Source organism: Sturnus vulgaris, chromosome 18, assembly GCF_052056855.1.
Source record: "Sturnus vulgaris isolate bStuVul1 chromosome 18, bStuVul1.hap1, whole genome shotgun sequence".
In the NCBI taxonomy this organism is placed as follows: Eukaryota; Metazoa; Chordata; class Aves; order Passeriformes; family Sturnidae; genus Sturnus; species Sturnus vulgaris.
The window spans coordinates 381411-400147 of NC_142260.1; the positions used below are offsets into that span (position 1 = coordinate 381411).

At 45.1% G+C, this 18737-nt stretch overlaps 2 protein-coding genes across 9 annotated transcripts in view; one reads left to right on the forward strand and one right to left on the reverse strand.

The window, feature by feature from the left end:
* The window catches only part of SERGEF (secretion regulating guanine nucleotide exchange factor), a 128647-nt gene that overhangs the window by 103340 nt on the left and 6570 nt on the right, over window positions 1-18737 (forward strand). The gene's annotated exons all lie outside the window — the stretch shown is intronic.
* KCNC1 (potassium voltage-gated channel subfamily C member 1) overlaps window positions 15708-18737 on the reverse strand; it is a 111259-nt gene continuing 108229 nt past the window's right edge. For 2 of the 3 annotated variants that reach the window (XM_088175489.1, XM_014876292.2), the window contains one exon: window positions 15708-17772. In XM_088175489.1, the coding sequence (XP_088031615.1) occupies window positions 17591-17772 (182 nt within the window). In that variant the 3' untranslated portion in view covers window positions 15708-17590. The remainder of the gene's footprint in view (window positions 17773-18737) is intronic. The other variant, XR_015807521.1, reaches the window with a different exon arrangement.

Consider the following 18737-nt stretch of genomic DNA (forward strand, 5'->3'; position numbering starts at 1 on the left):
CAAATGGGAATGGTGGTGGAGGAGTGTGGATTGAAGGATTAGGACATGGAGCATCTCTCCCTGCTCAGATGTTGGTATCAGCCTTGAGGAGTCTCCTCTCTGCTCAGTTACAGCTCTAATTCCTGGTTTTCACTTTTTCTCTGCTGGCCATGTTAAATTTCCCTTGTCCTTGAAGGAAAAGGAACAATTTCTTAATTGTCTAGCTGTATTTTTTTCTTCCTTCTTTGTAAAGGTTATTATTGCCCATAATCTCTCTCAAGCAGCTGCTGGCTTGTATGCATGGCACCTTGGTGGATGGCTGTGAATTCTTTACAAGGCCACCACTGTTTGCAGTGAGCTAGAGAAGTGTCAGTAACTATTCACACAGCAGGACTCTCCAAAGATTCTCTGCTAACCTCTGACTTCAGATATTGGGGTTTTTTCCTGGGCTGTCAATTTTTATCATTTATATTTTGTGTATCTGCTTTCAGTTTTTGCTTGGGGACCCTCACATTTCCCCCCTAGTAATGTGATTCACCTCGGATTCCTAAAGGAGGAAACACCTGAGCAATAATTGCCTCTATTTAGAAATATGATTGCTTGCCCAATTCAACCAACCCTGCTCTCTCTGGTATTTTTCCTTTCCTTCCTCTGTCTCTTCAGATTTGCTATCATCAAGAGTTTTTCAAATATATTCACATTTCAGGCTTAAATATAAACTTAGATTAGCTACCATTTAATTAAGATAACATCATCAGGATAATTAATTTCCTAAGATGGAACAACTAAGCCCTTGTGATTTACAGCCTGTGCCTTGTGATTTTTTTGTTCTGCACTGGAAATTCATGCAGGAGTGACATTAGCTTGGAGAGGGCACACTGCAAAATGCCATTTGTGGTCTCAGTGCCACCCCCAGCCTGGCTCACTGGGGGATGTGGGGCTGGCTGGGGGAAAACTTGGCTGCATGGGAAGCAATGCTTTTCTGGGCTAAAGACTCGTAAATATTGTTATTTTCCACTCTGGTTGCTGGGAGAAATAAAAAAGAAAAAGGACCATCTATTTCATGCATTTTAGCTGTGTTGCTCCTCAAGCTCTTTGGCTGCCTCCATTCTGAGTTCAGGGAGGTAACCTGTGCAGGAAAAAGCAGAACAACTTTGTATGCATTCCACAGAGATTTGCTCCTGGCAACCTTTGAAACAACTTATTAAAAGAAATATTTCTGCACTTGTAACTAATTGTGTAGGAAACAGACTTGGGTTAGCAAATGTGTTTGTATGAGGACAAGCTGATTCATGCTTTTCCTTCTACTTCATCATCTATGCAGATGAATATTACTCTTATCCTTCCCATGCAGATATTTTAGAAGTATTTTATAGTAAAATAATATTTTTTCAAAAGTAATAGTAAATTGACTCAGTGGCTTGAAAACTAATATTTTATTCTTGAATAAAATGTTGCATGAGGAAATGGAAAATCAAGACCCATAATAAAAATATAGCAGTTAAGGACTGGCCAATTGGAAGTTTCTGTATTTTAGATCCAAGATATACATTAGCTGTGGGAGAAATGGTTAGACAGATGGATGTTTAGTGTATGTGGATTGGATTTTTTTTCTGGAGTTCTTGATTTAGCAGATGTACAGATGAAGTCTGTAAGATAATAGTGCTGAGCCAAGGCAAAGTTGCTGAGTACAGTGCTTTTTTTTTTTTTAAACTTATGACTCATGGGTGAATCTAAACTAGAACTATGTTTAATACTAATATGAAATTCAAATGATTGCTTTCATGGCAGACACTGGAAGTACATCTTTGGATAATCTTAAACCAGGATTTTCTCTCCTCCTGAACATTCTATGGTCCTCCAAACAGTAAAATTTTGCAGTGAAGGGAACTTTAGAAGAAACAAAATTGTACATAATTGTACAATACTGTACATAACCAAGAGCTGTGTCCATTGGCTGTGTCTGGCACGTCCTGCCCAGTCCCAGCAGTTCTGCAGTGTCCAGGGCAGCCTCTCAGCCCAGCCTCTTCTTGTTTCCCCGGGGACAGAACCCTCCGTGCCCGGCTCCGTGTGAAACCTTTGTCCCTGTGCCCTGCCCTGCCACCCTGCCCGAGGGGCAGGGGCTACCTCGCTGTGCCCGGGGGCTAGTGAAGGGCTGCTGGGTGCCCCAGGGTGGCCCCGGGTGCCCCAGGGTGCTGCTGTGGCTGCTGGGTGCCCCAGGGTGGCCCTGGGTGCCCCAGGGTGCTGCTGTGGCTGCTGGGTGCCCCAGGGTGGCCCCGGGTGCCCCAGGGTGCTGCTGTGGCTGCTGGCCGGCTCTGGTGGCCCTGTTGGTGACCCCGAGGTTGGTGCCTGGGTGGCCGTGCTGCTGTGCAGGGTTGGCAGAGCCCTGCCAGGGCAGCCAGCACACGATGGCTTCGCTGAAATCGTTCAGGTGCTCTTTCCAAGCAGGTGTAGGCAGACTTGAAGGACAAGGTGTGAGCATATCCTGAGCCCTTTAATCTGTGACCTGAGCTGGTAACGACCAAACAGCAAGTTAGGGACTTTTGTTTGTTTATGATTATATTTATTGAGTTTTAGTTGTTTTTTTCTTTTGTTTGGAGGTATGGATGCCTGCCTGCGGTCCCTGCAAGGCCTCAGCTAGGGCACCTGGGGCTGTGTTTGTGCCTGCTGGCTTTGGCATTAGCTGAGAGCAGTGTAAAGTGGCACAGCCTGCTTCACCCCGAGCTTTCCATGAAGATGCCTCCTCGGGCTAAACAAATGCTATCCTGTGTACTTCCCAGCTGAGGCTTAAAATAGGGATAATAAATTGATACATGTTGTGTTTTGTTTTGGAGCCGGTCCTCAGTCTGCAGACTGGCTTTTAAGTGTGCTGTTGCTATGGAGAAGGAGCAGCTCTGTGCGTGCAGTGGGTGAGGAGAGCAGCGGCGGCCGTGCTGCCCCTGCCTCCCGCAGCTTTTCCTCTTCTCTTACCGCCGTGCTGCCCTTTGATCTCCCTGCTCTCGTGATTGATTCCTCTCCCCTTTTCCTCCTGCCCTTTATGAATGCACTTTCACCATCTCTGATTTTACCTCCTCTGCCTTTTTTCTCAACGAGTGCTCCCTTCACGTCCAAATGAAGGTTAGACTTAGCCATGATTTACCTTCTCTCTCCCGGATACTTTCTTTTCGGTATTTGTGGTCAGTGGGAGTTGGCACAAAAAATGCTTTGCTCCTGATTTATCTGTTTCTCTTCCTCCATTAATTTCTTTTGGCAGTAAACTGAGCCTGCACTGTGTCTCTACACACGCACAGAGGCAGGGCTGTCACAGCAGCCCTGGGCAGGCTCCCTGGAGCAGGGTGTGATTCTCCACAGGCACACGCCGAGGGCTGGACGGGTGTGCTGTGCCTGTGCCTGTGCCTGTGTGCCTGTGCCTGTGCCTGTGTGCCTGTGCCTGTGCCTGTGCCTGTGCCTGTGCCTGTGCCTGTGCCTGTGCCTGTGCCTGTGTGCCTGTGCCTGTGCCTGTGCCTGTGTGCCTGTGCCTGTGCCTGTGCCTGTGCCTGTGCCTGTGCCTGTGTGCCTGTGCCTGTGTGCCTGTGTGCCTGTGCCTGTGTGCCTGTGCCTGTGCCTGTGCCTGTGCCTGTGCCTGTGTGCCTGTGCCTGTGCCTGTGTGCCTGTGCCTGTGCCTGTGTGCCTGTGCCTGTGCCTGTGCCTGTGTGCCTGTGCCTGTGCCTGTGCTCGTGTTCCCTGCCCAGCTCAGTGCACTTTGCCCACGGGAGGTGATGTCTGTGCCCGGGGCCAGGCAGGGAAGGCAAATGCCAGCCCCTGTTCCCCTGTTCTCCTGTTCCCCTGTTCTCCTGTTCCCCTGTTCCCCTGGCCTCAGCTGGGGCAGAGCTGTGCCTGCACTTTCGGCTGCATTGCCGGGACTCTGTCACTGAGAGCTGCCTCTCTGCTTTTCCTCCCCTGCTGCTAACCCGGCAACCAGTTAGGAAAATAAGCGTGGTATTTTTAATTGGAAATACACAAATGAGCAGGGAAAACTTGGAATGAACCAGAGGAAATGCTGTGAAAGCAAATTCACCTCCTTTGCTGGTGGTTGCTTGATATCTAGAGACTGTTGCAGTTATTTTGGAAGGGCTCAGCTCCCACTGGGACTCTGAAGTGAACAGGCCGTTTTTTCAAGGCCATCTGCTGAGCTTCTGGGTGCTGCTCATTTCTGGAGACCTCTGTAAAAATCTTGTTGTCTACTTGTTTTATCAATGAGAATGCCGTGTGCATACCAGATTGACCCAATTTTTTATCTTGGTTTCCCTTTAATTTGCTCTATTAAATTGAATGTGTCTCCATTTTCTGAATTATCTGTGATCCCCTGCGGTGGGAAGGAAGGCTGCTCATCTGCTGCTGCTGCTCTGAGCTGGTTCTACATTGTTAAACTGCTTCTTGCTCACAGCCAGTCCCGGGTGTGTCTCCCCAGCCAGGGAGGTCTGGGTGTGCTGCTGCCCTGCCCTAATCCTGCAGTGTCCGTGGTTGTCTGCCTACCCTTGTCTGTCTGTCCTGCCCTCTGGGTTTGGCATTTCTGGTGGCATTTCTTTGTGTAGCCTAAGTTCCAAGAGCAGGATTCCCGCTGGGGGAATGTGTCAGATCCTGTGTCCAAGGGCTGTTTCTGGAGGAGCATGACCCCACTGCTCTGGGGGCTCCCCCTGGCCTCAGCCCCTTGGCATCCCAATCTTGTGGCACTGTGAAGTGCAGGGGCTTTCTTGCTCTGTTAACAAGGAAGTGGATTCTCAGTCACTAATTATCAGCTTTGCCAGGGTTAATCAATGCACTGAATAACAGGGTGTTGAGAACATAGGGCAGGAGTGCCTGGTGTTCCCATCAGGGGCCCTTCAGGTACTGCCAAAAGAGAAATACTGTCAGTCCTGTTCTGAGGTGACCTTTAGGTGTTTAGTGTTTGCTGTCATGGTCATCCTGGAGCTGAGAGCTCAGTGATCCAAGGGGGGATCACTTGGCAGAACAATCTTGGAGGCTTTTCCAGGACTCTGCTTGTGTCTCCATGCCACACTTCTGCTGCTGGGCTGCTTCTTTGGGAAACAGGCTTCTGGTTCCTGAAACAATGACATTCAGTGACACCTCCTGAGAGAAGTCCTCCACCACGCTCTCCTTATGAGGCTGGAAAGGGAGAAGGGAAGAAGGGACTTGACAATTCAGCTTTCAAATAGTAGTTGCTAGAAAAGGAACTGCGTGCCTAGAAAAATTTTCGTTCTATGTTTATGAGCAGATTTAAGTTTTTCAGAACCAGCCTTAGAAAAAAAATGCATATGTATACATAGCATAAAAGTAATTGGTGTATTTCTGTAAAAACAGAAATCTACTTATCTGCTGAAGGGAATTACAGAATGCAAATGCTACATCATCATCATCTCTGCTGGCAAGATCAACCCAAGCATGAAGCTGGAGGTTGTCAGGATCTCTTGTTCCTGGGAAACAAATTGACACAATAAGATTAAGCCTAAAATCTCACAAGTAACACAAATGTGAAGAATTTCTGGTTTCTTTTAAGGCAAGTAAGATGTTATACCAAGGAGTGATGGTTTGATATGTCCATATTTTGATTTCAGCCTATACTTAGATGTTTTGTCTATGTGTAGGAGTGAGCAGGTTATCCCTTTTGAGCTTGTTCCTTTTCCTGTTGAAGATGACAGAAATTTTTCTTATCGTGTTTTGCAGGTCACAATCCCAAGTCCTTCACTGGGAACATTATGGTCATGTAGTGATAGGTTGGCCATGAAGATTTTTTTTTTTTTCTCTCAGTATCAGAGCTTAAGCCATGCTGTCATGAAGGGCTCATGGTGTTGTTGAAGACCTTGGAAATGGATGAGATAGCAAGGCCAGAGCTTCCCCTCTCCCACCTGCTGAGGCCAGTTAAGCTGTGGAAGGCAAACTGCATCCTTCCACATGGCAGAGTTTGGGATTGCTCCTCAGTGGGAGCCCAGGACACAATCCTTCCAGCCTTTCAAAACTGTTCCCTCGTCCTCTTTAACTCACTGAACCATTAGACACTTCACTGAATGAAGGACAAATGGCTTATTTTGACAAGGACTGGAACCTTTATTTCAGTGATTTTTCAATCCTCTCAACACACCTTGCAAACACATGCAATAAGAGACATTTGCAGACTCGCAAGTTTGTAAAATTGCAATAATTTCACAAACTTATCCAATGTGAGCTGCAGCAGTTTCAGCATCAGTGTGAAGCCTGTAGCTGGCAGAAGGAAGAGGAGGAAAAGACCTTGAAGGACTAATCTTTGGAGGTTCTGTGCTGGCACATTTTGAGGCCATAACCTGATGGCTCAGCAGCCAGCAAGGCTCAGTCCTTTCTCTGTGGTCTCTGTGTCAGCAGGGTGTTTAATGTGACAGTGCTTTTTGTGATTCGAGCTGCTGACTTCTGGGACTGCCAAGCAGATGGTGAGTAGGTGAGAACACGTGTAAGGGGCTGACACTGTAGATCTTGTTTTCCCCAGATGTCACACTGCTCAGGATGCAATCAGCACAGAGGGTCCCATCATCAGCAAAGAAAGGGAAAAAGCCACCCCCAAACCAAACACAAACACAAACACATTGAGGCCTCTTGGTTCTGATGCCCTGAGCTGTGGGGAGCTTGTGAAATCTCCCAGTTTTGACAGGTCTGCCAAATTTTAGAGAAGGCAAAAATAACACTGCAGAGTAAATTCCCTGCGTGGAGTCAAGTAGTATGGTGCTATTGCAAAACTCAAGCAGTAAATAAATGTGAATCTCTGTAAAAAGAGGACTTTGGAAATAAAAATGAAGACCAAGGGGCCCAACTTCTATAAGTAAATCAATTTGCTATTTCTTACATCTCCCATAAGAGCAAAGGCAATGCTGTACAGTGTACAGTTGGATTCCTCTTTGGCAATCTTTTCTTACTCAAGTGACTGAAATCTGTCAAATTGCAGTAGACAGAAGCAGAACCTCATTTCAGAATGTGTTGTCCACCTTTTTCTGAGACTGATCTCAGAAGTGTCAGCCTTCTGACGTTTGTTCTTGTATCAGCATATCTGCAGCTTGTGGAAGTTTAAATATTGAAGCACAGTGTCTGTGGCTGAATCATAGCAACCCTTCAGTGTCCAGTGAGAGAGCCAATCTGTCTCATTCTCATGGTTTACGTTTTACTCCATCTGCAGAAAGCAGCTTTATGTGTGCTTTCTAAAGTAAAGAGAAAAAGAGCTGAAAATCCAGCCCTTTTTGAAAATTACACTCTTTTGGAGCTGGCTAGTGCATAGGATCTTTTGCAGAGTGGCATTGAGTTTCCCAGCAAAAAACGAGGATTGTTGTGTGGAGAAAAGTGTGAGTGGAGGACAAGCAAGATCCCACAGGTTTGGGGAAATGGGACATTTGGTGGAGATAAGCAAACTTTCAGGTGCCTCAGAGTCCCCAGGTGCACCCAGCACTGTGCCTGGTGCAAAGTGTAGGATAGCAGTGCAGAAATTGCAAGGCATGGGAGTAGCTGTAGCAGTAGACACTCAGAGAGGTTAAACAGACAATCTCTGAAGGTCCAGACTAAATTATTCCATGTCCTGAAGCTGTTCCTGCCTGGGATCCATGAAAGTTCTGAACAATGTGTTTGGTTTAAAATATAGAATGGAAAAAAGGAGAGTAGTGAGGCCACAGTGGCTTTTAGGCAATAAAAGTGACACGAATTAGCTGAAGTGTCACAACACAAAGGAACCTTGATGAGGAAGGGAGGCTGGGGGCACTGTTCTCCAAATGTCACTCTGTCATTCCCACTTTCCTGTAAGCTCTTTGTCTCCAGGATTTTGGAGAGACATGCCTGGCTGGAAGGACATTTGGAAATGGTTTGGTGGCCAGTGGAGATGCCCAGGCAGCAGCTAAAGCCCTGAAAAGTCACAGGAGTGAAGCAGTGTCATATCGACCTTCTGAGCCAAGGGGAGCTCTGTACTGCTGAGATCCTGGGTTTTATTGCTGAAGGGCCAGATGAACGTACTTATTTAGCAAAATACTCAGAAATTTGGTTGTATATTACACTGCTGATGGAACTGGATAATGATTTTGTTCAGGTTATTTTTGTGTGGCTGGGACAATGTGTGTGTACTTGGTGTGAGCCTTTCCAGACAGAGTGTGACTGTCCTGACCTGCTGTCCTTGGTTTCTCCTAAGAGAAGGTGGTTAAATAATGCTGGGGCCGTGTGACAGCAGCTTTGTAATGTGAGTAAATATCATCTGTTTAGCTGTAAGCAAATAAATCTTTTAAAAGATCACAATGGATACCTTAGGGCAAGAAAAATAAAGTCACTGCTTAATGCTTACACAGTGGGCTCCTGGTGTAGGGGAGGGCTGTGCCTGCAGTTATGATGTCTTCATGTTAATTACAAAGCCAGGAGAAGGAAATGGGAGTGTTGTTGGAGGAAATCAGTGTATTTCAAGTTTAATTTAAGAATAACCAACACCTTAAAAATCTTGTACGGTTGATCAGGAGATCAGTGTCAAGGTTTTTTTAGAAAACTTCAATCCTGAATATAACAGTGGATAGAGAGGCTGCCATATTCTTGAAAGTGCTGCTGTGTTCTGGGAGCAGAGTGTGGAAAATCACCCCTACTCCATATCTCTGAAGCTGAAAGCAGATAAGTCTGGTCTCCTTAAAGCACATATTGTTCCTGCTGTCACTCATATCTCTTCTGACATTGGCACTTCTAATATTCTGATTCAGGATCTCAGTGCAGTAAAGATTTATGGTTGGTAGGTCTGAGAGTTGGTTTTCTCCCTGAATGACTTCTCTGAATGGACCAGTGGAGTCCTCCTACTAGGAATACTGAAACAGGAATATTGTGTACATGAATGGAAATTAATTAAAATTTCAAGATAATAATTTATAATGTATGACTCTTGTCATGGTTTCAACTGGGATAGTGAGTTCTCTTGTAGTAGCTGGTGAAGTGCTGTGTTCTGGATTTCTGGTGAGAGCAGTGTTGGTAACACACTGATGATTTGGTTGTTTTGAGCTGGGAGGGGACATGGCCAGGGCAGTCCCAGGCTGGCCACAAGGATATTCCACACCACGTGGCATGTTCTGAGCCAAAGCTTGGGAGGGGAGCTGCTCAGGGGCTGGCTGGGCATCAGTGCTGAGCACTTGCATTGTGCATCACTTGTTTTTGTCTATTCCTCTCTCATTGTTATCGTTCTTTCCTCCTTTTCTGTCCTACCAAGCTGTCTTTGTCTCAACCCCCGAGCTTTACCCCTTTCCAGTTTCCTTTCCCATCCCACTGGGGGGCACTGAGGGAATGGCTGTGTGGTGTTTCACTGCCTGCTGAGTTAAACCACAACTACATTTAAAAAAAAACCAAACAAAAAAAACCCCACACCTCTTTGTTCACAGTATGGATTTCTTGTCTTTTCAGCTTTGCTTTGCTGTTTTGTGATCCAGAATACAGAGCTTGTTAACTGTTTATTACTGTCCTGGTAGTCTTAACATTGTACATAGTTATTTATAAAAAATGATTTAATAGATTAGTAGTAACATTAACCAAGTCTTGCTTATTGATTTCCCAGTGTAATAAAAAATAAGTGTACTGACATAGTTAACTGTACAGATAATTAGTGGCTGCATGTTTGGAGCCAGATGCTCTACTATGATAATAGTGAAATAAGTGGAGTTTTGCCAGCAAATAGCTTGGTCTGTTTTCTGTTTGGCTGTCTGGAAATGCATTTTTACTTCGTAAGCCCCAGTGTTTTGAAGGCTCTGTCTGCAGGTATGTCATGGGGAGATGGAAGCTGTAATTCCTAGCAAACAGCAGATGTTCAGGGTGTCTGCTGAGTGCCAACACTGGCACTGGGCCAGTTGTCACATTCTTGATAGGCATAGCCCTGGTTGATGGTCTTAACCAGTAATAATCAAAGACCTGGTTTATTGAGCTGGTTTGGTTGGGTTTTTTTGGGTTTTTTTGAAGGGGGAGGTATGGCACATCGATTAATAAATTACAAAGCTCCTTCCTACATGCACAAGATTTTAATTTGGGAAGCTGGTAGCTATTGCTGTGTGGAATAATAATTCTAAGTAGCTGAACTAGAAAAGTGCATGTTGACATTCTGTTTGTGCATAAATTCATTCTTAATGTTGTAGGGCATAGTTGGATGCTGGGAACATTAAAAGAGCTTGACAGTGTGTGAACCAGGATTCTGGTGTCCAACAGGAGGTGAAATTCACTTTATTCTAATCATTGATTAAAATTTTATTAGCAGACTTTAAAGATATTGGTGGGGCAGCTCTTCAGGGATGAGCAGCCTAAACATGTGCCTCCTGTTTCCATGGCAACACATCATTTTCATCCTTCCAGGCTGCCTGCATTGCATTGTCTACTGCAACACTGTTGGGTTCACTGGATCTGTGTTAACAGCTCGGTATTTTCCTTAAACCTTGCTAAACAAAATATTTTGTTTTGGAGGATGATTAAAATAAAAAAAGGTAGTTGTGATTATTGTGCTTTTTAAAATCATGGCAGCAGAGCAGGAAATGAGAACTGGCAGCCAGGGTAAAATGTTCTGGTCCCATTCCTTGAGTGCAAAACTGGCAGTTCCTGGGACCATACAAATCCACTTTGCCAATGAGGTGTGGAGGGTTTTCAGGGGTAGTTCTCAGTCAGGTGGCAGTGGTTAAAGCCCTTGGAAGTGTTTTTGTTGGTGCTGTTGGAGCTGCTGCAGGGAGCAGTGTGATGAAGGGGCAGGCTCTCAGCGTGGCCATTGGCAAGGCTCAGGTTTCCAGCAGGGTGGATCATGCCTGGGAGCACATTTGCACATTTAGAGGTGGCGTTTGCAGGCTCCATGTGAGTGATTTGGTAACTTTCCAGCGTATTTGAGGCAGTTTCAGACTGCAGCATATTCATATTTTGCTGTGAGCTTGAAACCGTTCTGGTGGATTTGGAATGTCAAACTTGTCTGTCAAGTCACAGAACTCTTAAGACTGGGACAAAGCATCTCAGTATCATTTTCACTCTGTTCTCAGCTGCTGTGAGCACAGGAAAATCCTTTAAAATGCATATCCTTTGGATAGAGAAATACCTTTTAGAAAGATGTGTCTTTTGTCTTGTCTGTAAGAGATGAATAATTCAGTATATCCCTATGCAAATGTTTGTTACTCTATGAAAAAATGTGTGCACCTTATTCTTCCTCTCCATTTATGCAGTGTCAAGTTTCCCAGTGATGAATCTTTGTCAAATACAGCAATGTGCTACCGTGTTTTCTGAGCTGATTGCAAGTGTATCTTCTGTTTTGGCATTGTGGAGGCTTAAATCACTGTTGAAACTGCGAATTTTAAAATGCTATTGTAATGTTACCACTATACAGTACAAGAAGGAAATTACCGTGAGGGGGAAGTATTTAAGCAATGCATGGACATGCAGATCACCACAGTGTTCTCCTTTAGTGGCCTTTAGGATGTTTCATTATCTGTTGCTCTAATTGTGTGAGTTTTTCCAGGGCTGTGTCAGTAAAAGCTGTAGTTACAGCTCAGCCTCCTGAACCTCCTGCAATCCCCTCAAATCCTTGATTGGCACAGAGAGATGGAGAGAGACCCTGCTGAGCAGATCCTGTGCTGCTGAGCAGATCAGATCCTGTGCTGCACTGGTGCCCTGCAGCTGGTGCTGGCTTCACATGTCTGCACACATGTTGGGTGCATGAGGACAGCAGGGAGAGGGGACAGAAGTCATCGTTTTAGGGGGAAAGAGGTGCTGGACATAGAAAATGGAAGGTAAGAAATAAGTGCCAAACTGAATTAAAAATAATCTCGGTTCATAGATGATGCTTGCTCCAAAAAAAAGGGGTAATTTGCCCTCCACAGAGGCAGAAATGTGGAAATGTCACCTCTCAGGATGCTGCTGCTCTCCTGACTCCAGAATTCACAGAATTCAGGGTCTGTACAGCACAAATGTGGAAATCCACACTGACTCCTGGCAAGAGCTTTTTGTCTCAACAGACCCACAGGAATTGAGGAGCCCTCAGGTGTCTTTGAGCATGGCTTCTCTGTACTTTACTGAGTTCTGCTTTCACTCTGTATTATTTTCTTTCCTCTGCCTAGAATGGCCATTAATTTAAGAATGTTGTATGAATTACTGCTGTAAATTGTGAACTTTTAAAATGTTCCCTGGGATAGTCAAATGTCTCTGGACTGTAAGTGGGGAAGAAAAATCACTGAGGAACATTTTCCCAGGAAATCACTCTTTAAAAGCAGGCCTATATAAGTCACCTTTGCCTTAATGATTCCTTCCTTGAGTTCTTTTCATAACTGGATAAAGTATTATGGGTTTGTTTCATATCAGTCACTATGTGGGAAAGGATAATTAAGTGCACGATGTCTCATGTTAAATTTAACTGTTCATTTTTTCAAGTGTATTCTAAATACACAGGTGAACCAAATAACACCTTCACCTCAGGGTTTTTATTAACTTCTTTTCCCAAGTTTCAGATTTACAGAGCACCGTGAATCTAAACCCATGGATGATTAAATACAACAGAGATTTTTGGAGTTTGTTCGTTATTTATTTTCATTACACAACATCCATGGGCTCAGGGTGAGGTCAGACCATGCAGACCCCTGGCCTAAAGAGACAACAACCTAAACCAGCTCAGGTAGTTGAAGTGAGGTGGGAAAATGTGGGGAGAGCAGTCAGCCTTTAGCCAGTGAGGTTCAGTCCCCTGCTGCTTCCTGTGCTGGTTTGTCAGAGGGGAACTCTGAGCACATCCCTGAGAGCTCAGGAGGAGGATCACAGACAGCTCTGCCCTGTGCAGGGTCATTCCCTCTCTCCTGGGGAAGCTGAGTCCCACGGCTGGAAGGAGCAAAGCATCAGTGACAGCAGCTGGAAATGAAGGAATCGGTCAAGACTCAGGGCTTTGCTTTCAGCTGCACTCAAACTTTTGTCCTCATGGCTTCTTTTTTAATTTCAAGGGTAAGCAACTGGTCCCCTTTGCCTTTCCCATCAAGGCTTGCCTTTGCTTCTTAAATCCTGTTAAGACCTTTGGAGGAGCAGCTTTGAATCCATCCGTGTAGCCAGCCTGAAGGAGAGCTGCTCACCTGCTCACCTGCTCACACTGCTCACACTGCTCACCTGCTCACACTCTGTGGTTTCTGCACCTCCTGGACTTGGGTGGAGCCAGTGCACACTGACATGGAGCTGAATTTGAATTACACTGCCTTGTGGATGGAGAGCTGTGCTCAGTGTCATGTCAGTCAAATGAAACCTTCAAAAATAGAATTATGCTTTGGGCTGAATACAATGTTGTCATTGTTTAATTGTCCCCTGGAGAGCAAAAAAAAAAAAATCTCAATAGCAAAAGCATCCAAAAAGCTGTTGTCATAGGGCCAAATGTGCCTTAAATTCTACCGAATTCTTTTGTGTCTCCCTTTCTTTCTAGGTTGCCTTCTGTAGCTGCTCCTACTGTGTAATTAGTCTAGTGCCAAATATAAAATACAAGAAACTGGCTTTCTGCATGGACACAGGACAGAGCAGTTAGGCCAATGTAGGAGACCTCATATTTCCAGTATTTCTGTTTCCTCCAAAGCGAGGAGAGCAAAGCTCCTGAATTCTTAATTTGGTCAAATATTATTTCTGAGATAGAAGTGTTTGGTTTGTTTATCTTTTTTATTCTGAAGAATACTTTGTTATCCCTGGTCTCTGGCAGACATAGTCCTTCCAAAATGTCAGATATTCGTGTTTTCAGTCCAGCCCTGGGTTGTGCAGGGGGTCAGGTGGGAAGGTGCTGGAGGCATCTCAGGGGCCCAGCCTGCCCTGCCCACTGTGGGTCAAACCTTCTGCAGCTGGCAGCTGCCCCTGGATCCCCTGCCCATCAGCTGCTCTCCCTCTTCTGTGCCAAAGACACATTTTACTGTGAGCCTCGGATCCCTGCCCCTGATGTGTGAGTGCTGTTTTCACTGCAGATAATTTGCCAGCACCAAAAAACATCTCACAGCATTGACTGCAGGAATTTTTCATCTCAGGACACTGATCTGTGCCTTTCTTCCAAGGACTGACTTGGTACATTCCCTCTGCTCGAGGAGCTGCCCCCAGTTCAGAATTTCAGTGCATCTTCTACTGCTGCAGGCTCAGTGCTGAGGTGTCCCCAAATGCACCTGGAATGTTGTCAGGGATGCTGTTTGCCCTTCCTAACCAGAACAACCAAAATGCTGTCACCTGGCTCCAGTGGCATCCCAAATTCTGCCAGTGCACTTCTGGGCAAGGTTAGGAAAGAAGGATGTGAAGAGTGAATGTGTGGATATCTGACACACAGAGGAGGGTGGAGGCAGAAATGTGAAGGAGCTGTGCTGCAGCAAGGTTATTTTCTCACTACCTGGCCTGAATATGTAAAAAGTGTGTTTGCACACCCATCATTGTGCCACTCAGGGCTGGGGGTTGTTTAGCCCTGTGCAGTGCTTGAAGTGCTGGTATTTTGTCAGCTTGGTATGGAAATTTAACAGCTTTGGTTTTTTTCCAACAAGAATTATGGGTTTGTAATGAAATAGTTCCGTGAATAAAAGTAATGGAGAAGAGAGTAAAATTTGTCCATACAGATAAAAAAAGGTAAAAGTTTGCCCAGAGCTCTGTTCTGCACCAGAAATTATGTCAAAAACTGTTTCTATCTAAGCAAACTAGCCTTTGGTTTTAACACATATTGATGGCAGAACTCTTCCTTTGCTTTATATCAACAAGCAATTCCCCCAGACCTCACTCAACAGTCATGTAAGATTTTGAAATGATGATTGGAGAAGCAGATCTAATCCTGCCTTATAAGCACTTTCCTTTTGAGACTGTCTGCTTTGATTCTCTTCCTGACCTTTTTTAATTCTCATGGTATAATACTTGTTTTTTTACAGCTGGCAAAGCCTGTTCTCCCACTCTTTTCTTTCATAGCCAGTATTGACCATTTGCTTACTTTTCCCAGATCTCTTAGTGGAATTTGACACTTAGTGAACTCTTGCTTTAAAAGTGCAGTTAAAAGAATAGAGTTGTTTTTCCTGTGGTCCTGGCCTCCCTAGCTGTGGCTTACCTGTGGAGAAAATTCCCATCTGGTAGACATAATTTGGCTCATTTGCATTAATTTCTTGACGTGGTGATATGACTGAAGTTCCTGATCTTTTCCTAGCCTTTAAGAAATAGGAAGAGCTGGACCTTGGGTCCTGTTGTGCAGAAATCAGACTAAATGGCTTGGCCATGTGGATGGGACTGAAGCTGAAGTTTGTGGTGTAAATACTTTTCAGTTTGTTTGGGGTTTAGTTGTGGGGGTTGTTTGAATTGTTTTACTTCAGTATTCAACAGCTTCACTTGCCATTGAAAGTTAACAGCAGCCCAGCCCTGCACAGCCAGCCTTGTTTTCATCAGCCCTTCTGAGAAAACGTGCACACACTTGGCCTAAACCTCTCTATGGTTTGTGTTTGAAGTCTGAATCATGGGATTTATTTTTTCTGTTTTTTTATTGCTTGGTTTCATCTTTTGTCACAGCTCTGTCAGTGTCTGTTTTCTTCTTTGTTAGAGCCACATGGTATGGGGCAGAGGGCAGTGCTGGCTGCAAAGGCATCAGTGTGAACAGGAGGATGTCACCATTTTCTGCTCCTTTTCTAGGTGCTCAAATGACCCAGCCCTTGTTGTATCTGAGTAGATCTAGAGTTACCCCCACAGTGGTGAGTGCAGAGTCCCTGTAACACCAGGCACAAAGAGAGACAGACAGACAGACAGACCATGACCCACAGGACTTTTATTGGAGGTGTGCCTGCCCTGCAGCCCAGTGTGCTGGAGGCACCAGTGGCTTCACTCGAGTACAGCAGCTTCAGCACACAGGAAACTTTAATCCACAAATCCTTCCCAGAAAGGAGGCTCACCTCACCCAGAGCCCTCTGTGACTGCAGCTGTGCTCCAGGCTTTTGGAGCCATGTGCTTTACAGCTCTCACAGCCCTGCAGTGCTGCCACTGGCACAGCTGCACTGTGACCCTTGCAGGGCCGTTGTGATACACAAAGATCAAAACTTGGAAGTTTGCAAAATAAGGCATCCTAATATCAGCACTGCTGAGCTGCAGCTGCTCCTCTTCTGTGCTGATGTTTGTGTAGCTGTGGGGAAATCAGTTCCATCAGCAAGATGGAAACCAAGCAACTGGGTCACTGCTTGTTCCTTGATTTTTCTCTTTGCATTTCTAACACTTTAGGTTATGGCTGCTGGAATTGATCTCAGATTACTTGTTAAGCATGGGGATAAAAAAAGCCCTCAGTTGTTTAATATCAACAAGCAGATTTTTTAGACTTCACTCAACAGTAATGCACATTCATATCGTGTGTCTTGAAACCAAAATGCAGCCTTACAAATTGCTAAGGGAAAATGAAAGGGGAGAAGTTCAAATGAAAGCCCATTTAAACACAAAGCTATTTTACATAAGATGTCCATGTGGAAGGTTTACACATTTCAGTTCTTGGTTCTGAGTTGGAGAACTGTACTCTGCAGAAAAGGAAAGAAACCTTCAGAGACAAATCCCAGAACTCTCACTTCTGTTCAGTGCAAACAGCCCTTCAGAGGAAGAGAACAGCAGTCAGGAGAGAAGAAATTGTAGGTAAATGTGACCATATGGACTATCTCTTCAGCTTTTGTTATATCTTAAGTATTTTTTATAAGATGCCAAGGACTGACAGTCATCTCTAGCCTGGTCTGTGTCATTGCCTTAAAGCTCATGCTTGTAAATAGACCAGGGTTCTACAAAGGGTTGCCTTATGTAATATGTTAAGCACCAAAGCATTTCCAAAATATCCTTTTCCAAACTGGCTGTTCTTCCTTGATGAGAGGATTCCTGAGAGCCCAGTGGGGTCTCTGATTTTTTACTTCAGCCAGCAAAGTGGGAGGAAGCTGCATTCCACCTGCATTCCACCTGCATTTCACCTGCATTTCACCTGCATTCCACCTGCATTTCACCTGCATTTCACCTGCATTCCACCTGCTCATCCTGCTGACTGTCCTTTCTCCTGCTCTTGGATTTGCTTGGTGCTGTGGCAGCTACATGTGGGGCTGCAGTGCGCTTTGGGGGTGCTCAGATTCTTGCTTCTGCCTTCATCTCTGACTTTTCCTAGGCCTGTGCTGAAGATGCCCTTCAGTTCTAGGTGCTGGAGGAGACGTTGTAGCTCAGAGGAATCGCAGCTGTGCCCTCCTTGTCTTTGTGTCATTGCTGGCGTCAGTTTGGGGTGTGTGCACACTGGAAATGTTAACGGGTCCCTGGCCAGCACTCGTGGGCACCGTGTGTCACACTCTGCCAGGGCAGCTGTGCCATCCTGCCCTGCCCTGTGTGCATGATCTCTTCCTGAGCACCGGCTCCAGGCTTTTTCTGCATGTCCTGTTTCACATGGTCTGTGAGGAGACTCCATTGTCTGGTGCTGGTCACAGAAAGGGAAAGCAGTGTGACACACTGAGTGCCTGTCACTGTGAGAGCAGGGAGGTGAGTTCTGAATGAATGTCACTCTCTGCCATGTCTGAAATCCTGATGGAACAGACATGAGTGCCACGGTCAGAGCCTCAGGACAAATCCCTCCAGTAATTAATTTCTGTCATGTGTTTTTGTCCTGTACTTAAGTGACCAAAATTCAGAGATTTTCTTGTCTTCTACAGGTGTAGAAAAAAGCATCTTTAATGCTTAATCCTCTCTGCACTGCAGCTGCTTCGTGTATGATATAATCCTCATGTATTGTCAGTGGACCAGTTACGTTCAGTCTTGCACAAAGTCGTGAGCCCAGGTTTTGTTCTGTGTTGAGTTGGAGATGCTTTCCTGTTGGGAAGGAATTGACAAGTTTGAGTAAAACCAAAACAAAACCCTCATGCAGCACCTGTGAGCTTTAGACAGTTAATACCATTCGTGTTTCCCCATGGGAACAGAAATGTGAACAGATAATCCTTGCAGTGGATTTCTGTCCTTGCTCCCTACACACAGCAAAGGAACCATCTCCATCCTACAGGGCCCCGGTTCCACCACAAAAACTGCAACAGCCCAACAAATCTGGAGTTGCAAGTCTGTTGTTTTTAAATCCTAGAATATAGTTTTGTGAATTTCTTCCTCTATTTTTTTTTTTTTTGGTTCAAAATGACTATGCATAACTGAGAAGGAGAAAAAAATTCTATCATAAACCAGCCTGAGTGGTAACCTAAACTGTTTATTTGATGTAATGTGGAGTGATTCTTTCAAATAGATACAAATTAATTTGTGCAGTGAGCCGTTCAGCTCCTGCTTCGAAGTGCCCTGTGAGAACAGAACGAAATTTCTATTGTCATTGTAATTTGGCAAGATAGCATTTCCTCTAGGGGTGGGCTCGGTTATTTGCCTGATGCCAAAAACAGAGCAAAGGAAAATGCACAGCGTGTTTGCATGGCTGTGCTGTGGCTTTTTTTGCTCAGTGGCATTTTACAGTGCCTGTCCCCACTTCTGCTGCACTGGGGCTCCTTCTCCACAGACTTTTCTCAGGCTGTGGCAGATGTGCTACATTGCCCTGGAAATCATCATAAACACGATTCCTTCCCCTTCCCATTTTGTAACTCTTGGCTGCTCATGTGCTGTGGAAAGGAAACAGAAGAGATGAGATGTGCTCTGTACTGCTCTTTGTTTGTGGGACAAAAAAATAACAAAGCACAAACTAGAAATTAGACTTTCCCAAGTGAAATGTAATTGCACAGGAGATGTGTAGCCTTATTGCTGCATTTTGCAGTACTGCACATGCCTAAGCTCCTGCTAGGCATATT